General features: G+C 42.3%; 2 protein-coding genes across 6 annotated transcripts in view; one reads left to right on the top strand and one right to left on the bottom strand.

Annotated features, from left to right (window-relative positions):
• C9H3orf70 (chromosome 9 C3orf70 homolog) overlaps positions 1–3,281 on the top strand; it is a 61,192-nt gene extending 57,911 nt beyond the window's left edge. The window contains exon 2 of the mRNA XM_078854192.1: positions 876–3,281. Within this exon, the coding sequence (XP_078710318.1) occupies positions 984–2,018 (1,035 nt within the window). The 5' untranslated portion in view covers positions 876–983 and the 3' untranslated portion in view covers positions 2,019–3,281. The remainder of the gene's footprint in view (positions 1–875) is intronic.
• Positions 1–14,031, bottom strand: part of VPS8 (VPS8 subunit of CORVET complex) — a 224,996-nt gene that overhangs the window by 1,046 nt on the left and 209,919 nt on the right. For all 5 annotated transcript variants that reach the window (XM_073360260.2, XM_073360261.2, XM_073360262.2 and 2 more), the window contains one exon: positions 2,619–2,699. In XM_073360260.2, the coding sequence (XP_073216361.2) occupies positions 2,619–2,699 (81 nt within the window). The remainder of the gene's footprint in view (positions 1–2,618; positions 2,700–14,031) is intronic.

Genomic DNA, 14,031 nt, shown 5'->3' with positions numbered 1-14,031 from the left:
CAGTATGGGATCCCTCCACCTGTCCCCTTCCTTTCACAAGATATTCAAGTAACAATGATACAATTAAGACAAAGGGGATACATTCGCACCCACTGTATAGTTAGCTGTGAAACTCATTGCAGCAGGATATTACAGAGGCAAACAGATTAGTATGAAACCCTGGTTGAACCCTTAACTATGGAGAAAGTGCTCACAATGCCACAATGAGAACAGCAATGACAGCTATGACAGCAGGACAAAGTTACAAGGGATTTTCACCCTCTGATTCACAGTATGAGGTGATCACTAGCTGGAGGCAGAAAGGAGTCTTTTGTGGGGTAATATTGCTCACTGACACTTATTTTGAAGATTTTTATACCTTTCCTCTGAGGCATGTGACATTGGCCACTGTCCAGAACAGGATCCAGAACAGGACTATTTCTGTATGGCAATCTTATGTTCCTAAGCACTGACCAAGCAAGGAGGTTCTCACCTTCACCCTCTCTGCAACGTACCGCATTTTAGATGGATAGCCCCTCCACCCAAGATGTATGTGAAAGACAGAAAGCAATCTATTGGGGTGAGCTGTGTCTATATTAGTGCAAGGACCATGGAATAATTGCAATTGTCAGAAGGCTTTTATATGGCAAAACACTGTTTTGAAATGAGTTTGGATGTTAATATTTTTTAACTTGGTAATTTGTATATTTGAATTTTGGTAAGTGGGATATGGTCCTTTGAAAACAGGGTGAGGGCACTTAAATGCAGAATGGAGTTGAAGGTGATAGCAGTCTGTGCGAAATTTTGCCTGTGTATTGAGAGTGGAAAATCCTGCCTTTGTAAGCTCCAAAAAGATCAGAATTTGATTTAATAAACCTTATCTTTCCATATTGCAGCAGCATTGAAAGAAGCTGGACAGCACAGCATGAGGAGGAGGTGACCAGCCCTCTGTGGAGAAAGAAGTGGTTCGGGACTATTTAGAAAAGCTGGACGTGCTCAAGTCCATGGGGCTGGATGCGTTGCATCCGAGAGTGCTAAAGGAGTTGGCGGATGTGATTGTAGAGCCATTGGCCATTATCTTTGAAAACTCATGGCGATCAGGGGAAGTCCCGAACGACTGGAAAAAGGCTAATGTAGTGCCCATCTTTAAAAAAATGAAGAAGGAGGATCCTGGGAACTACAGGCCAGTCAGCCTCACCTCAGTCCCTGGAAAAATCATAGAGCAGGTCTTCAAGGAATCAATTCTGAAGCACTTAGAGGAGAGGAAAGTGATCAGGAACAGTCAGCATGGATTCACCAAGGGCAAGTCATGCCTGACTAATGTAATTGCCTTCTATGACGAGATAACTGGTTCTGTGGATGAAGGGAAAGCAGTGGATGTGTTGTTCCTTGACTTTAGCAAAGCTTTTGACAGTGTCTCCCACAGTATTCTTGCCAGCAAGTTAAAGAAGTATGGGCTGGATGAATGCACTGTAAGGTGGATAGAAAGCTGGCTAGATTGTCAGGCTCAACAGGTAGTGATCAATGGCTCCATGTCTAGTTGGCAGCCGGTATCAAGTGGAGTGCCCCAAGGGTCGGTCCTCAGGCCGGTTTTGTTCAATATCTTCATAAATGATCTGGAGGATGGTGTGGATTGCACCCTCAGCAAGTTTGCAGATGACACTAAACTGGGAGGAGAGGTAGATATGCTGGAGGGTAGGGATAAGATACAGAGGGACCTAGACAAATTAGAGGATTGGGCCAAAAGAAATCTGATGAGGTTCAACAAGGACAAGTGCAGAGTCCTGCACTTAGGACGGAAGGATCCAATGCACCGCTACAGACTAGGGACCGAATGGCTCGGCAGCAGTTCTGCAGAAAAGGACCTAGGGGTGACAGTGGATGAGAAGCTGGATATGAGTCAACAGTGTGCCCTTGTTGCCAAGAAGGCCAATGACATTTTGGGATGTATAAGTAGGGGCATTGCCAGCAGATCGAGGGATGTGATCATTCCCCTCTATTTGACACTGGTGAGGCCTCATCTGGAGTACTGTGTCTAGTTTTGGGCCCCACACTACAAGAAGGATGTGGAAAAATTGGAAAGAGTCCAGCGGAGGGCAACAAAAATGATTAGGAGACTGGAACACGAGTTATGAGGAGAGGCTGAGGGAACTGGGGATGTTTAGTCTACGGAAGAGAAGAATGAGGGGGGATTTGATAACTGCTTTCAACTACCTGAAAGGGGGTTCCAAAGAGGATGGCTCTAGACTGTTCTCAGGGTAGCAGATGACAGAACAAGGAGTAATGGTCTCAAGTTGCAGTGGGGGAGATTTAGGTTGGATATTAGGAAAAACTTTTTCACTAGGAGGGTGGGGAAACACTGGAATGTGTTACCTAGGGAGGTGGTGGAATCTCCTTCCTTGGAAGTTTTTAAGGTCAGGCTTGACAAAGCCCTGGCTGGGATGATTTAATTGGGGATTGGTCCTGCTTTGAGCAGGGGGTTGGACTAGATGACCTCCTGAGATCCCTTCCAACCCTGATATTCTATGATTCTAAGCTCTTGGGAAGAGTTGGCACCCAGACTGCCGGCTCCAATGGATGGCACAGAGTCGGGTACAATTTGATTCACCAATTAAAAAGAAGAGATGAAGACACTTTACCCTGGAGGTTCCTCGATAGAGTCGACAGAGTTGGTCAAAAGCCTGGATTTGCTGGGAATCCAACAGGGACTCTGAACTTGTCTAAGAAACAAAGTTACAAGGTTACAAAAAATTAGAGACATAAAAATCAAATAACCAAAATTTAAATCTGTATAGCTAGGTATTTACACTGGCTCACTATCATTAGATCTGAGCACCTATGCTACAGTTTTGTACCTTGTTAAAAAAGGGAACATGCTTGTTTTGCTTTATGTCACTTTTCTATGCAAAAAGAGTAATAAAGACTGAACCACACAACACAAAGCTCTAAATATACTAAGGGGTTATGGTGACATCATAAACCATTGTAATAGGTACTTAGCACTACACTGTGCTTAATTCTTATTTCTAAAGTGCTTTATAGATATTAATTAAATTAATAATCTGGGAAGAGGTGGGGGGGGATAGCCTGTCCAGAATTATTGTACCCTTGCTTGGTTAGAATATTAAAATGTTTCTATTTTGTATTCCAAAACAATAAGATTAACAATATGATCTATTGAGAGCTAATGATGCCAGATCAGCATTAATGAGGATTCCCGTTAGCTGCTAGTTTCTGAAATTTACTTTTACAAAACAATATATAAAATATTCATGCTAAAATATTTTCACTATGTTCTCAAACGTGCAAAAAATATTTGTATGCAGGATTTTGTTTATACAGAGTCTTTATAACAATACAACTAATGTTTATTTACTGAGTCACCTTAATATGAACTTACCTTGAATCTCTTTGGGTAGGAAAGCAGGAGTCACAGTAGTGGCTCAAGACAAATTACAAAAAGAGAACTAATATTACCTCTTAAAGAATGAAGTTGATGGAAGTTTTGCCATTGATTTCAATGGAGCCAGGATTTCAGCCCTCGTGTATTATCCTGACAATACCAAGCACTGACACTTGACTCTGTGGTTGTGCATTTTTAGTGACGGTTATACAAAGGTATATTGGAGAAGTAGTGAGTGCGTCTTCCTGAATCAGAGCCTTACGCACTCAACATCACAGTATGTTAACTTATTCTGTATTTATTACCAAAGTTATTTTGTGCTTCGACAGCACCTTCAAATGTTTTGCAAACCTTAAGTTTCAAAACACCGCTGAGAGTAAGCATGGAACACACTGACACTTCATATGCATGTAACCCAGGGCATAGAGGTTGTAACCTTCCCAGAGTCATACAGCAGTTCAGTGGCTGTGCTGAGAAAAGAACCTGGGGGCTCCCAGTCTCCTGTTCTAACCGCAGGACTACAATCGTTCCCAAATGAAAATACTTAAGCAATTCCTTACGTTAAAGCAGCAAGTCAGTAACTACTGTATTAAAGGTTTCAGAGTAGCAGCTGTGTTAGTCTGTAGCCGCAAAAAGAAAAGGAGTACTTGTGGCACCTTAGGGACTAACCAATTTATTTGAGCATGAGCTTTCATGAGCTACAGCTCACTTCATCAGATGCATGCAGTGGAAAATACAGTGGGGAGATTTATATACACAGAGAACATGAAACAACGGGTGTTACTATACACGCTGTAACAAGAGTGATCAGGTAAGGTGAGCTATTACCAGCAGGAGGGAAAAAACCTTTTGTAGTGATAATCAAGATGGGCCATTTCCAGCAGTTGACAAGAACGTCTGAGGAACAGTAGGGGGGGAAATAAACATGGGGAAATAGTTTTACTTTCTGTAATGACCCATCCACTTCCAGTCTCTATTCAAGCCTAAGTTAATTGTATCCAGTTTGCAAACTAATTCCAATTCAGCATTCTCTCAGAGTCTGTTTTTGAAGTTTTTTTGTCGAAGCATTGCCACTTTTAGGTCTGTAATCGAGTGACCAAAGAGATTGAAGTGTTCTCCGACTGGTTTTTGAATGTTGTAATTCTTGAAGTCTGATTTGTGTCCATTTATTCTTTTACGTAGAGACTGTCTGGTTTGGCCAATGTACATGGCAGAGAGGCATTGCTGGCACATATCACATTGGTAGCTGCGCAGGTGAATGAGCCTCTTATAGTGTGGCTGATGTGATATCTACCAATCAGAGGCTCGTTCACCTGCACATATACCAATGTGATATATGCCATCATGTGCCAGCAATACCCCTCTGCCATGTACATTGGCCAAACCGGACAGTCTCTACATAAAAGAATAAATGGACACAAATCAGATGTCAAGAATTATAACATTCAAAAACCAGTCGGAGAACACTTCAATCTCTTTGGTCACTCGATTACAGACCTAAAAGTGGCAATTCTTCGACAAAAATCTTCAAAAACAGACTCCAATGAGAGACTGCTGAATTGGAATTAATTTGCAAACTGGATACAATTAATTTAGGCTTGAATAAAGACAGGGGTGGATGGGTCATTACACAAAGTAAAACTATTTCCCCATGTTTATTTCCCCCCCTACTGTTCCTCACACATTCTTGTCAACTGCTGGAAATGGCCCATCTTGATTATCACTACAAAAGGTTTTTTCCCTCCTGCTGGTAATAGCTTACCTTACCTGATCACTCTTGTTACAGTGTGTATGGTAACACTCATTGTTTCATGTTCTCTGTGTATATAAATCTCCCCACTGTATTTTCCACTGCATGCATCCGATGAAGTGAGCTGTAGCTCATGAAAGCTCATGCTCAAATAAATTTGTTAGTCTTTAAGGTGCCAAAAGTACTCCTTTTCTTTTTACTGTATTAAAGCCAATATTCATGAAAAGCTGAACAGCAACTGGGGCACACAATCTGGTTTTAATGAATAGCGTATTAGTTTTTATTGTATTAGAACAGGTTAGGCTTGGCTCAGGCTAGCAGTTGTTGGATGCCTAGGCTTGCCAAGGGCAGCAATAGAGGGAAGACCCCTGAACTCTCATCACCGTAAAGAGTAGGAACCTCACCTGCCCAGATACACCTAGTTACTCCTGTAACATCCTCTTGGAGGCCAACCCTTCCCTTTCTGCCAAAGAGCATGAAGGCCAGGCGCCTGCTGGAGAAAGTGTGCTGCAGGACAGAGTTGCCACTTTGCCTGAGGACATGTCTCCTCAGCCTCTAACTTGGTTTTGAACTACTACCCAATGAAGGGAGGAGAGAAGGCCCCAGCACCCTCTTGCAAAGTCAGTTAAGCCTGGAAAAGGCCCATAAACTACCTTGGGAAGAAAGAATTCCATTTGGTCAGACGCTGGGGCACTAACTACTGAGGAGCAGCTGGAGGGCAGGTCCCACTCATGCACACAGCACCCAACACTGGAGAGCTATTCCTTATGCTAATAGGGAATGCAGACTGATGCCTCTAGCTGCTGTGGCATTTCAAGGAGATGAAATGCAATGTTGTATTATGTTAGTATAATGCCCTCTACTGTTGACAGTATTCTATTACCCACTGTATAACTTGTGCCAACATGGCAGCATCCTGAACACTACATAATACCTGCCTCCATCATAATCATAAACGTCTACATTTCTTTTACCCTGTGTCCTTCTGTCTCTTTTACAATCTTTTCCTATCTTCTCTTCTTACTGGTTTTCTTGAGCCCTTTGTAAGATTTATTTTCCTTTTCTCTTTCATCTGTTTTCCTGTGTCCCACTATGTTTCGTTATTGTGTGCTTTTATATTTACTTTGCTCCACACCTGCTCTGAGCAAAGCAGTGGACAGGGCAGGATGTCTGTATGCACATAAGAGCTGTCACTATCGCACTCAGACAGTTTATTCATTTCAACTTGCTCTGTGATGAACGGCTGGGGATGAATTGCCGCCTAGAGGCACAATGCAATTGCTGGTTGAAAGAGATGTGAAATCCTGTATGTATAGTATTGCTGTCTGAAGAAGCACATTAAGCTAGTGAAGAGGTTTGAATTTTGAACAAACCTGCCTTCAAGAGGCTGATTCAGTTCCTTGATGAATTCTAACACTGCAGATTAAGACCTATAATAGATCACTCATGCCAAAGTGCCGTTTTATAATTTGGTGACAAACTGAAATTGATGATATAATATTCCTGACTCATTTCCTTTTTCCTTCATGTTTGAAATGTAACTATTTACACGGTAAAATGTTACTGTCAGTACCTGTTGGTCAAGGAACCAATAGATTTAATTTGCTGCACACATTACAGAATATTTTTTGAAGAAGGTAAATTTAGAAATAAAGAGATCCTAAAAAAGTAGGGTTTACGCATCTACTCTAGATAGACCTGTTATGTAGTGGTGTTTCTGGTCAGTAATGGCTAGGCTTGGAAGGATTAGATTTTTAATTAGTAAATGTCAATTTCACCACAATTTCCATTCTTAACTGAAATTTACAAAAAAAAATACTGCTTGAGAACTTAGGAGAGTTTGATTTAAGGATATTTACTTTGTATATTTTGATGGGATGTTGGTAACTTCTGATTAGCAGTTATAAAGCTTTAGCTTTTTGCATTTCAACATCTACTGTCAATAAATAATTATTGTCTGACCTCCTCCCATTATCTGACCGCTCCCCCATAATTTCCCAGGACTGTGAAAATTTAAATAAATAAAAGTAGAAAAAATATTTAAAACCCATAATTTTGCACAAGTGTGAAAATTTTATTTGATAAGAACTGAAAAAATGCTTAAAACTAATAATATCCTTCAAAATTATAAAAAAAATGAATTCTGCCAAGCCTACTAATTACCTATGCCACTTGTAGAGGAAAAGAAAGGATAACAAGGAAAGCTGATCATCTACTCTTCTCAGTCATTCAAAGACAAGAAAATGTAACATAACTGCATCGAGTTTGCCATTTCTCCACTTGTCTGTATGTAACTATCAGATTGTTCTCAGGATTGAGGAGTTGAAATATTGCAAGCAACTTTTCCTGTTGTCTTGGAAACAAGCGATGTGGGTCCTTTTCCTTTTTTAACCATATAACTAAAGGAATGTTTTTCCTTGTGATAGGGAGTCTCTCTTAGCAAGTCTGACACCTGTGTTGGTGCACAGAGGTTAAACATCTAGTTTCACACTGAAATGTAGTTTCTGCCTCAAATGCCTCAGGCTGGCTGGGCAGCCAATTACTGCCCGCTTTGCAACTCCATGAGAACTCAACAACATAGACTTTCTTATTCAGAAAGGGTTTTGCAGCCTAGAAACAATCCAGAACAGAGTGCTAGTTGAGTCAGTGGTGGGTTTAAAAGGTCTGGTTGATTTTGCAAAAAGGAGGAAAAACAAATTCTCTGTGCCACATTTTCAATTCCAGGCTCCCCATTTCCTACTCTGATCATGGTGCCCAGGTCACCATCAAGGCGAGGATATTTTCTGTAGTATGTTTTTTCTCTAGTAGTCATAGCACCGCTATGCTAAACCTGCAATTATCCTTGATTCCACAGCTGCACAACCCATCACCAGCTAGAGCCAGAGTAGAGCAGCAACATACAGTAGTTATAAGTATGGGTACTTGGATCTTGTGGCATGATTATTAACCTACAGAAGTACTTCTTCCAGGAGCCGTACCTTCCACAAAGATTGTCACCATATCAACTAACCAGTGTTTCAAAGGGTATCATGCTATTCCCAAAGTGCCACTTGCAGAGGCAGTCAGTCCGTCCATTCAGGAACAGCAGAGTGTATGATAATTGGAAGCAGGTGGTGAGGCAAGGACTGATTAAGTCCTTGGTCTACAACCCCACCACACCCAAGCCTGGAATCCTTACACTTTCAGGTCTGTATCCTGCCTCTGCTGGGGTGGGAGGCAGGAGGCTGTAATGGAGCTGGTTGAGAATCCCTGATTCTGGAGCTGAGGCTACAATAGCCTTGATATAGATTACAGCAGTTGGCTGATGATGGCCCCCAAGGGACCATGCCCCAGCTAAGAGTTGCTGGAGTGCAGTGCACTTCTATGCCCGGGGCTGCAAAATGTGGGCAGCATGGAGCCAGAGATGAAGCGCTCTCTGCCCACCTGTTGTGAGGAAATACCCAGCTGGAGAGATCTGGCCTCTTTCCATCCCCTTCAAACTATTAGAGAGGCTTGGTGACTCCAAAGACAAATACATTGTTACAGCCTCTTCAACCTAGAAACTGCAGACAAGAGAGACCTACTGGGCAAAATACAGATAAGGAGCACAAGGAGTCAGCATGATTGGCATTGGTTTCTGCACATCAGTGGCTTAACCATTGACAAGTTTTCTGTGGGCTCTGCAGTAAAGGACTTGAGTTCTGAGGAGAGATTTGAAGAAGGATAACAAGCTAGCTTAGTGGATGTTTACGTGGAGCTTCTCCCAAGCGTGAGGGGCAGCATGGGAGAAAGCACACAGGTACTTGTTTGAAAATTAACAAGCGGGCAGTGGAGGCTGACTTCATTGGCCAGTTGGAGGTAAGTGTCAATATCTTGATAGTAAATAAGAAATGGTAGTTAGGGTGGGGTTGAACAGGAAGGACCTTGAAAGTGAATACAAGCAGTATTTGATGCAGTAGAGAGAAGGGGGAGCGCCAGTGGAGGGATGCAAAAACGGTGACATGATCACAGTGACAACTTAGGAAAATTATCTTTACAGCAACATTCTGCATGGATCTGAGCAGTTTGCAGTGTTGCTGTAGCCGTGTTGGTCCCAGGATATGAGAGAGACAAGGTGGGTGAGGTAATATCTTTTATGGGTACAACTTCTGCTCAACCAAACTTTCGAGCTACATAGACCTCTTCTTCAGGATATGTGCAGGACAAGATGGCATTTGTCAAGGGCATAAAGAAGGATGTTGCAGTAATATAGATGTGAGATGATGAGAGTTGGATGAGCGTTTTAGCAGTGTGGATGGATAGAAAAGGCCGTATCTTAGACACGTTATGCAGAAATTAGAAAAGATTATACAGACTGGATGTGAGGATGTAGAGAGCGGTGTGAGTCAAAGATAACACCCAAGTTACAGGCTTGAGTGACAGGAAGGATGGTGGTGTTGTCCGCAGTCATAGAAAAAGGAGGTAGCACTGAGGACTTGGGGAAAGAGATTAGGAGCTCTGTTTTAGCCAGTGACCTTGCACTGATGGCAAGACATTCACCAGATGTCAGAGACATGAGAAGCTGAGATTTTAGTTTAGTTTGGAGAGAAGGAAACAGGTGTGGAGTAGAGAGATAGATCTGTGAATAATCAGCAAAGAGATGGTAGCTGAATGTATGTTTGTGGATGAGATTAACCAGAGATAAGGTGCATAGGAAAAAGAGAGGGGACCCAGGCCAGAGCCCTCTGCAAACCCCACAGAAAGCTGATCAGTGGATAAGAAGGAGCCTCTGAGGGACATGCTGAAGGGGTAATTAGAGAGGTAGGAGGATAACTAGGTGAAGGCAGAGGGTGAAGCCAAGGAAGGACAAGACTTCAAGAAAAGCATGATTAATGGTATCAGAGGCAGCTGACAGGTCGATGAGGATGGAGTACTGAGTCTGCGCTTTGGCTAAGAAGAGGTCAAGACATTGACAAGAGCAATTTCAGTGGAGTGCAAGAGGCAGAAGTTGAAGTAAAGAGAGTCTAGGATGGAATTGCAAGAGAGGAACTCCAGACAGTGATTGTGAACAGCATGTTCAATGAGCCTAGAGATGAAAGAGAAAAGGGAGGGAGGCGATAGTTGGAGAGGCAAATAGGGGCAAGGGTGGGGGTTGGTGGTTTGGTTTTTTTTGAGATGGGAGTCTAAAGCAGGGATTCTCATGACAAATTTTTTGGTGACCTCAGAGTGCAGGCACCAACCCCTGCTGGTGGCTGCTGTTAGGAATTTTAGTTAAAATTGTAATTAAGTTTAGGAAAGACAAAGAAATAAATATGCACATATACATGTCAAAATCATTCCAATTTATTTATGCTGGGATTTTTTGCAGACAACAATAAAAATACCTTGTTATCCCTAGCCTGATTCTTGCTTGCATGCATATTTATACCTGCCTCTGGAAATTTCTGCTATATGCATCCGACGAAGTGGGTATTCACCCACAAAAGCTTATGCTCCAATAAGTCTGTTAGTCTATAAGGTGCCACAGGACTCTTTGCCGCTTTTAATAAAAATAATGTACACTTGTCTCTATTCTTTACTGGACCTAAACGGAACAGAAACATAAATAAGGTGCTTGTCTTGTCTTTTTTATTGTTGTTTATGGTTGCTTTTTTTAAGACTTGCTAGCTAGTACGTCTGCTGGTGTGAAAAGTGGTATTAACAAACATAAAAATACCACTTTTCACAGCAGCAGACTTATTCAGCCCTGACAAGCCCAGGGACAAATTAAGCCCTGGATGGAGAGGTGGGTAGGGAGGCAGTGGGGGTCAGAGGCCATGGGGAGAATGGATATGGGAGCAGGGGAGGCAGTGAGGGCTGGGGGAGGGAGGGATGGAAGGAACGTAAAGGAAGGTGTGGAACTCACTGGCAACCTGCTCCTCCAGCACGTTTCTCTCCAGAAGGGGGTAGGACGCAACTCCTGCTGGCAACCTTGGGGAGAGGCCACTGCTTTACCCCCTTCCCCCATCACTGTTCAGGAGGCTGTGGCTGCAAGAAAAGCCCTGGTGGCCGCATTTGAGAAATGCTGGTCTAAAGCATGCTTGTATTGTGAGGGGCAGAGCCAGAAGAATGAGAGGTTAAGGAGAGGATTAAAGGAAGGGATGAGAATGTTGGTGATAGAAATTAAGTCAATGAACTCTCCTCCAGAAGCTGGGCATGCTGCTTCCATAGTGCTCCCAGGAGATGAGGAACAAACTGAAAGCCCAAAGCTGCACAGGGTAGGCTACTGGTTTGCCCATGATCACTAGGATGGCATGGAAAGCATCTTTTCAGTAAGAGATGCTAATGTGCCCATGAAACCTCCAGAACTTAATGTTTAGAAGTGCCCCATTTGTGTGTGATTGTCATGGGATAGACACATCCTCCAGCTGCAACAACAGAAGACCGGGTGTGGAGGCTTAGTGAGACACATTCACATACTGGGTCTGACTGTAGCCAATGCGACTTGGGCTGCCACTTGGGTTTTTAATCTGGGGCTTTCAGTGATAAAAGCATGAGCCACCACCACTTGATCAAAAGGCTAAGGATTCTAGCTGGAAATTCAGAAGACGCACTAAGCTGGAGACTCAAAGTTCTGTGGATCAGCCACTAGCGGGGAATGTGTAACATGCACTGAATTATAGGTGTCACAACACAACAAAAAGATGTTAGGATGTCACAATACACATGCATGCCTCAAGCACACCACAACATGACAAGCCCTATGGTCACAGTGAGATACGGAGTGACGAGACCTTTATCCTCAGCCTAATGAAGACCTATGAGGTAACCCTCTTGATCTCATGGGACCCCCAGAAGCAAGCCTATTTTAAATATATTACTGCTGACAACTTGTATCCCATGACAAACTGTGACTCTGCTCTTTTTTCCCAGCAAGGTAAAGTGAGTAGAAGAGTGTTGGTGTTTGTAAGTGAACAGAGAAGTAGTAAACTTATCTGGGTTTGTACAAGTTAGGGTCTTTCCTTGGTATTTGCAAAGACAGAAAAAACTTGTGTGTAGAACTGCTCCACTTCCTGGAACTAAAAACTCAGAGCTCCGCTTGATTGTGTCCTTCATTCTTTTCTTTTGTCCTTTTAGAAGTCTTAGAGGACACCAAGGCAGAGGCAGAGAAAGTGACCACATTTTTAGCCACACTACTTTTCACATAGAAACCTGCCATTTAGACAACAGAAACAAAGATTTGTTATTTCTGCTCTGTAATCTCAAACCTACCTATTGTTACTGCAGATACTGTCGGAAATTGTGAAGGCCATAAGAAAAAATGACTACATCTTAAACATCTAAAATGCTTCAATTATCAGAAAGCCAGAAAACGCTGGTGTCTTTGGCAGTTAGCCAAATGCTCTCTCAGATACGGTCAGGATATACCAGTTTACATCTTTTGCTGTGTCAAAAGATAAGACTGTCTGGGCTCTGCAGGATTAATGAGATAGTAGTGGTAAAGCACTGAACATTAAAACAAAATATCCATAGCAAATAGGGGTAAGGACTGTAGGAATGTAGAAAAATCTGTGTTTTGCAGTTTAAGTTTAAGATAAAGGGTTAAAGATAAAGGATAGTGCTCCAATTATCAGAGATTGTTAATAATAAGGAAGTGTGTGTGCTGAACTCATAGTGACCTCAAAACCAGCCAAAAACCATTTTTTAGCTAAGTTAGCAACAGGTGATGACATCATTTGTTTGTTAAGGCTATAAAAGGGTGAACTCTTAAAAGGTTAGGAGCACTAGTGGCACCTTAGAGACTAACCAATTTAAGGTGCCACAAGTACTCCTTTTCTTTTTGTGAATACAGACTAACACGGCTGCTACTTTGAAACCTGTCCTAAAAGGTTCATTGCTAATACCTCCTGCCTGACCAAACTGGAGCTGACCAACATAGGTCGAAGCACCCCTGATTTTAGCCCTTTTTAAAATACCTTAATCAAATATTTATGAATGTTTTCTTACTGTTTGGGTTCAGTAATTACTTATCAGTAGGCTTTTGCACATGTTTAGAACAATGGTATAGATACCATTGATCTACTGGATTTAAAAAAAGAATTTATGGTGAAATTAATGTGTGGTGCTACCCTGTATTAATAAGGCAATAAATAACAAAATAAAATGTTGTTAATAATAATAATAAATTTCAACAAAGACAATTAGATAACATTTTTAAATGCATCAGGAATGAAAGGAATCATAGCAGAGGCATAAATAAAATTATTACCTGATGATGGCAAAATTGTCAATGAAGTAGAAAAGGCATTAATTCAATACATATTTCTGTTCTGCATCTGGAACCAAGCTGGCTCATTTAACAATGTTATGTATTGATGCTGAAATACTTTATCTTCCAACAGCGGCTAAGGAGCCTGTTAAACAGCATCTTGCAAAGTTAGACATTTGAAAAGGAACAGTTACTCACGTTTTTGTAACTGTTGTTCTTTGAGAGGTGTTGCTCATCTCTATTCCAGTTAGGTGTGTGCGTGCGCGTCGCATGCACGGATGTTGGAAACTTTTCCCTAGCAGCTACCCATTGGGCTGGCTGTGGAACCCCTTGGAGTGGCACCGATATGGTGCTCTATATGTGACCCTGCCGGCCCGACCCCCCTTCAGTTCCTTCTTGCCAGCTATTCCGACAGAGGGGACAGTGGGGGGCGGGAGGGGGGAATAGAATAGATATAAGCAACACATCTCGAAGAACAACAGTTACAGAAAGGTAAGTAACCGTTTCTTCTTCATTGAATGCTTGCTCGTATCAATTCCAGTTAGGTGACTCCCAAGCCTTACCTCGGAGGTGAGGTTGGAGTCAAGGAATTGCAGACTGGAGAACTGCCCTGCCGAAGGCCGTATTGTCACGTGATTGGTGGACGATGGCGTAGCACGACATGAAGGTGTGCACCGAAGCCCATGTGGCAGC

The sequence above is a fragment of the Lepidochelys kempii genome, chromosome 9, assembly GCF_965140285.1.
Source record: "Lepidochelys kempii isolate rLepKem1 chromosome 9, rLepKem1.hap1, whole genome shotgun sequence".
Taxonomy (NCBI): domain Eukaryota; kingdom Metazoa; phylum Chordata; order Testudines; family Cheloniidae; genus Lepidochelys; species Lepidochelys kempii.
This window is presented reverse-complemented; position numbering and strand designations above follow the sequence as displayed.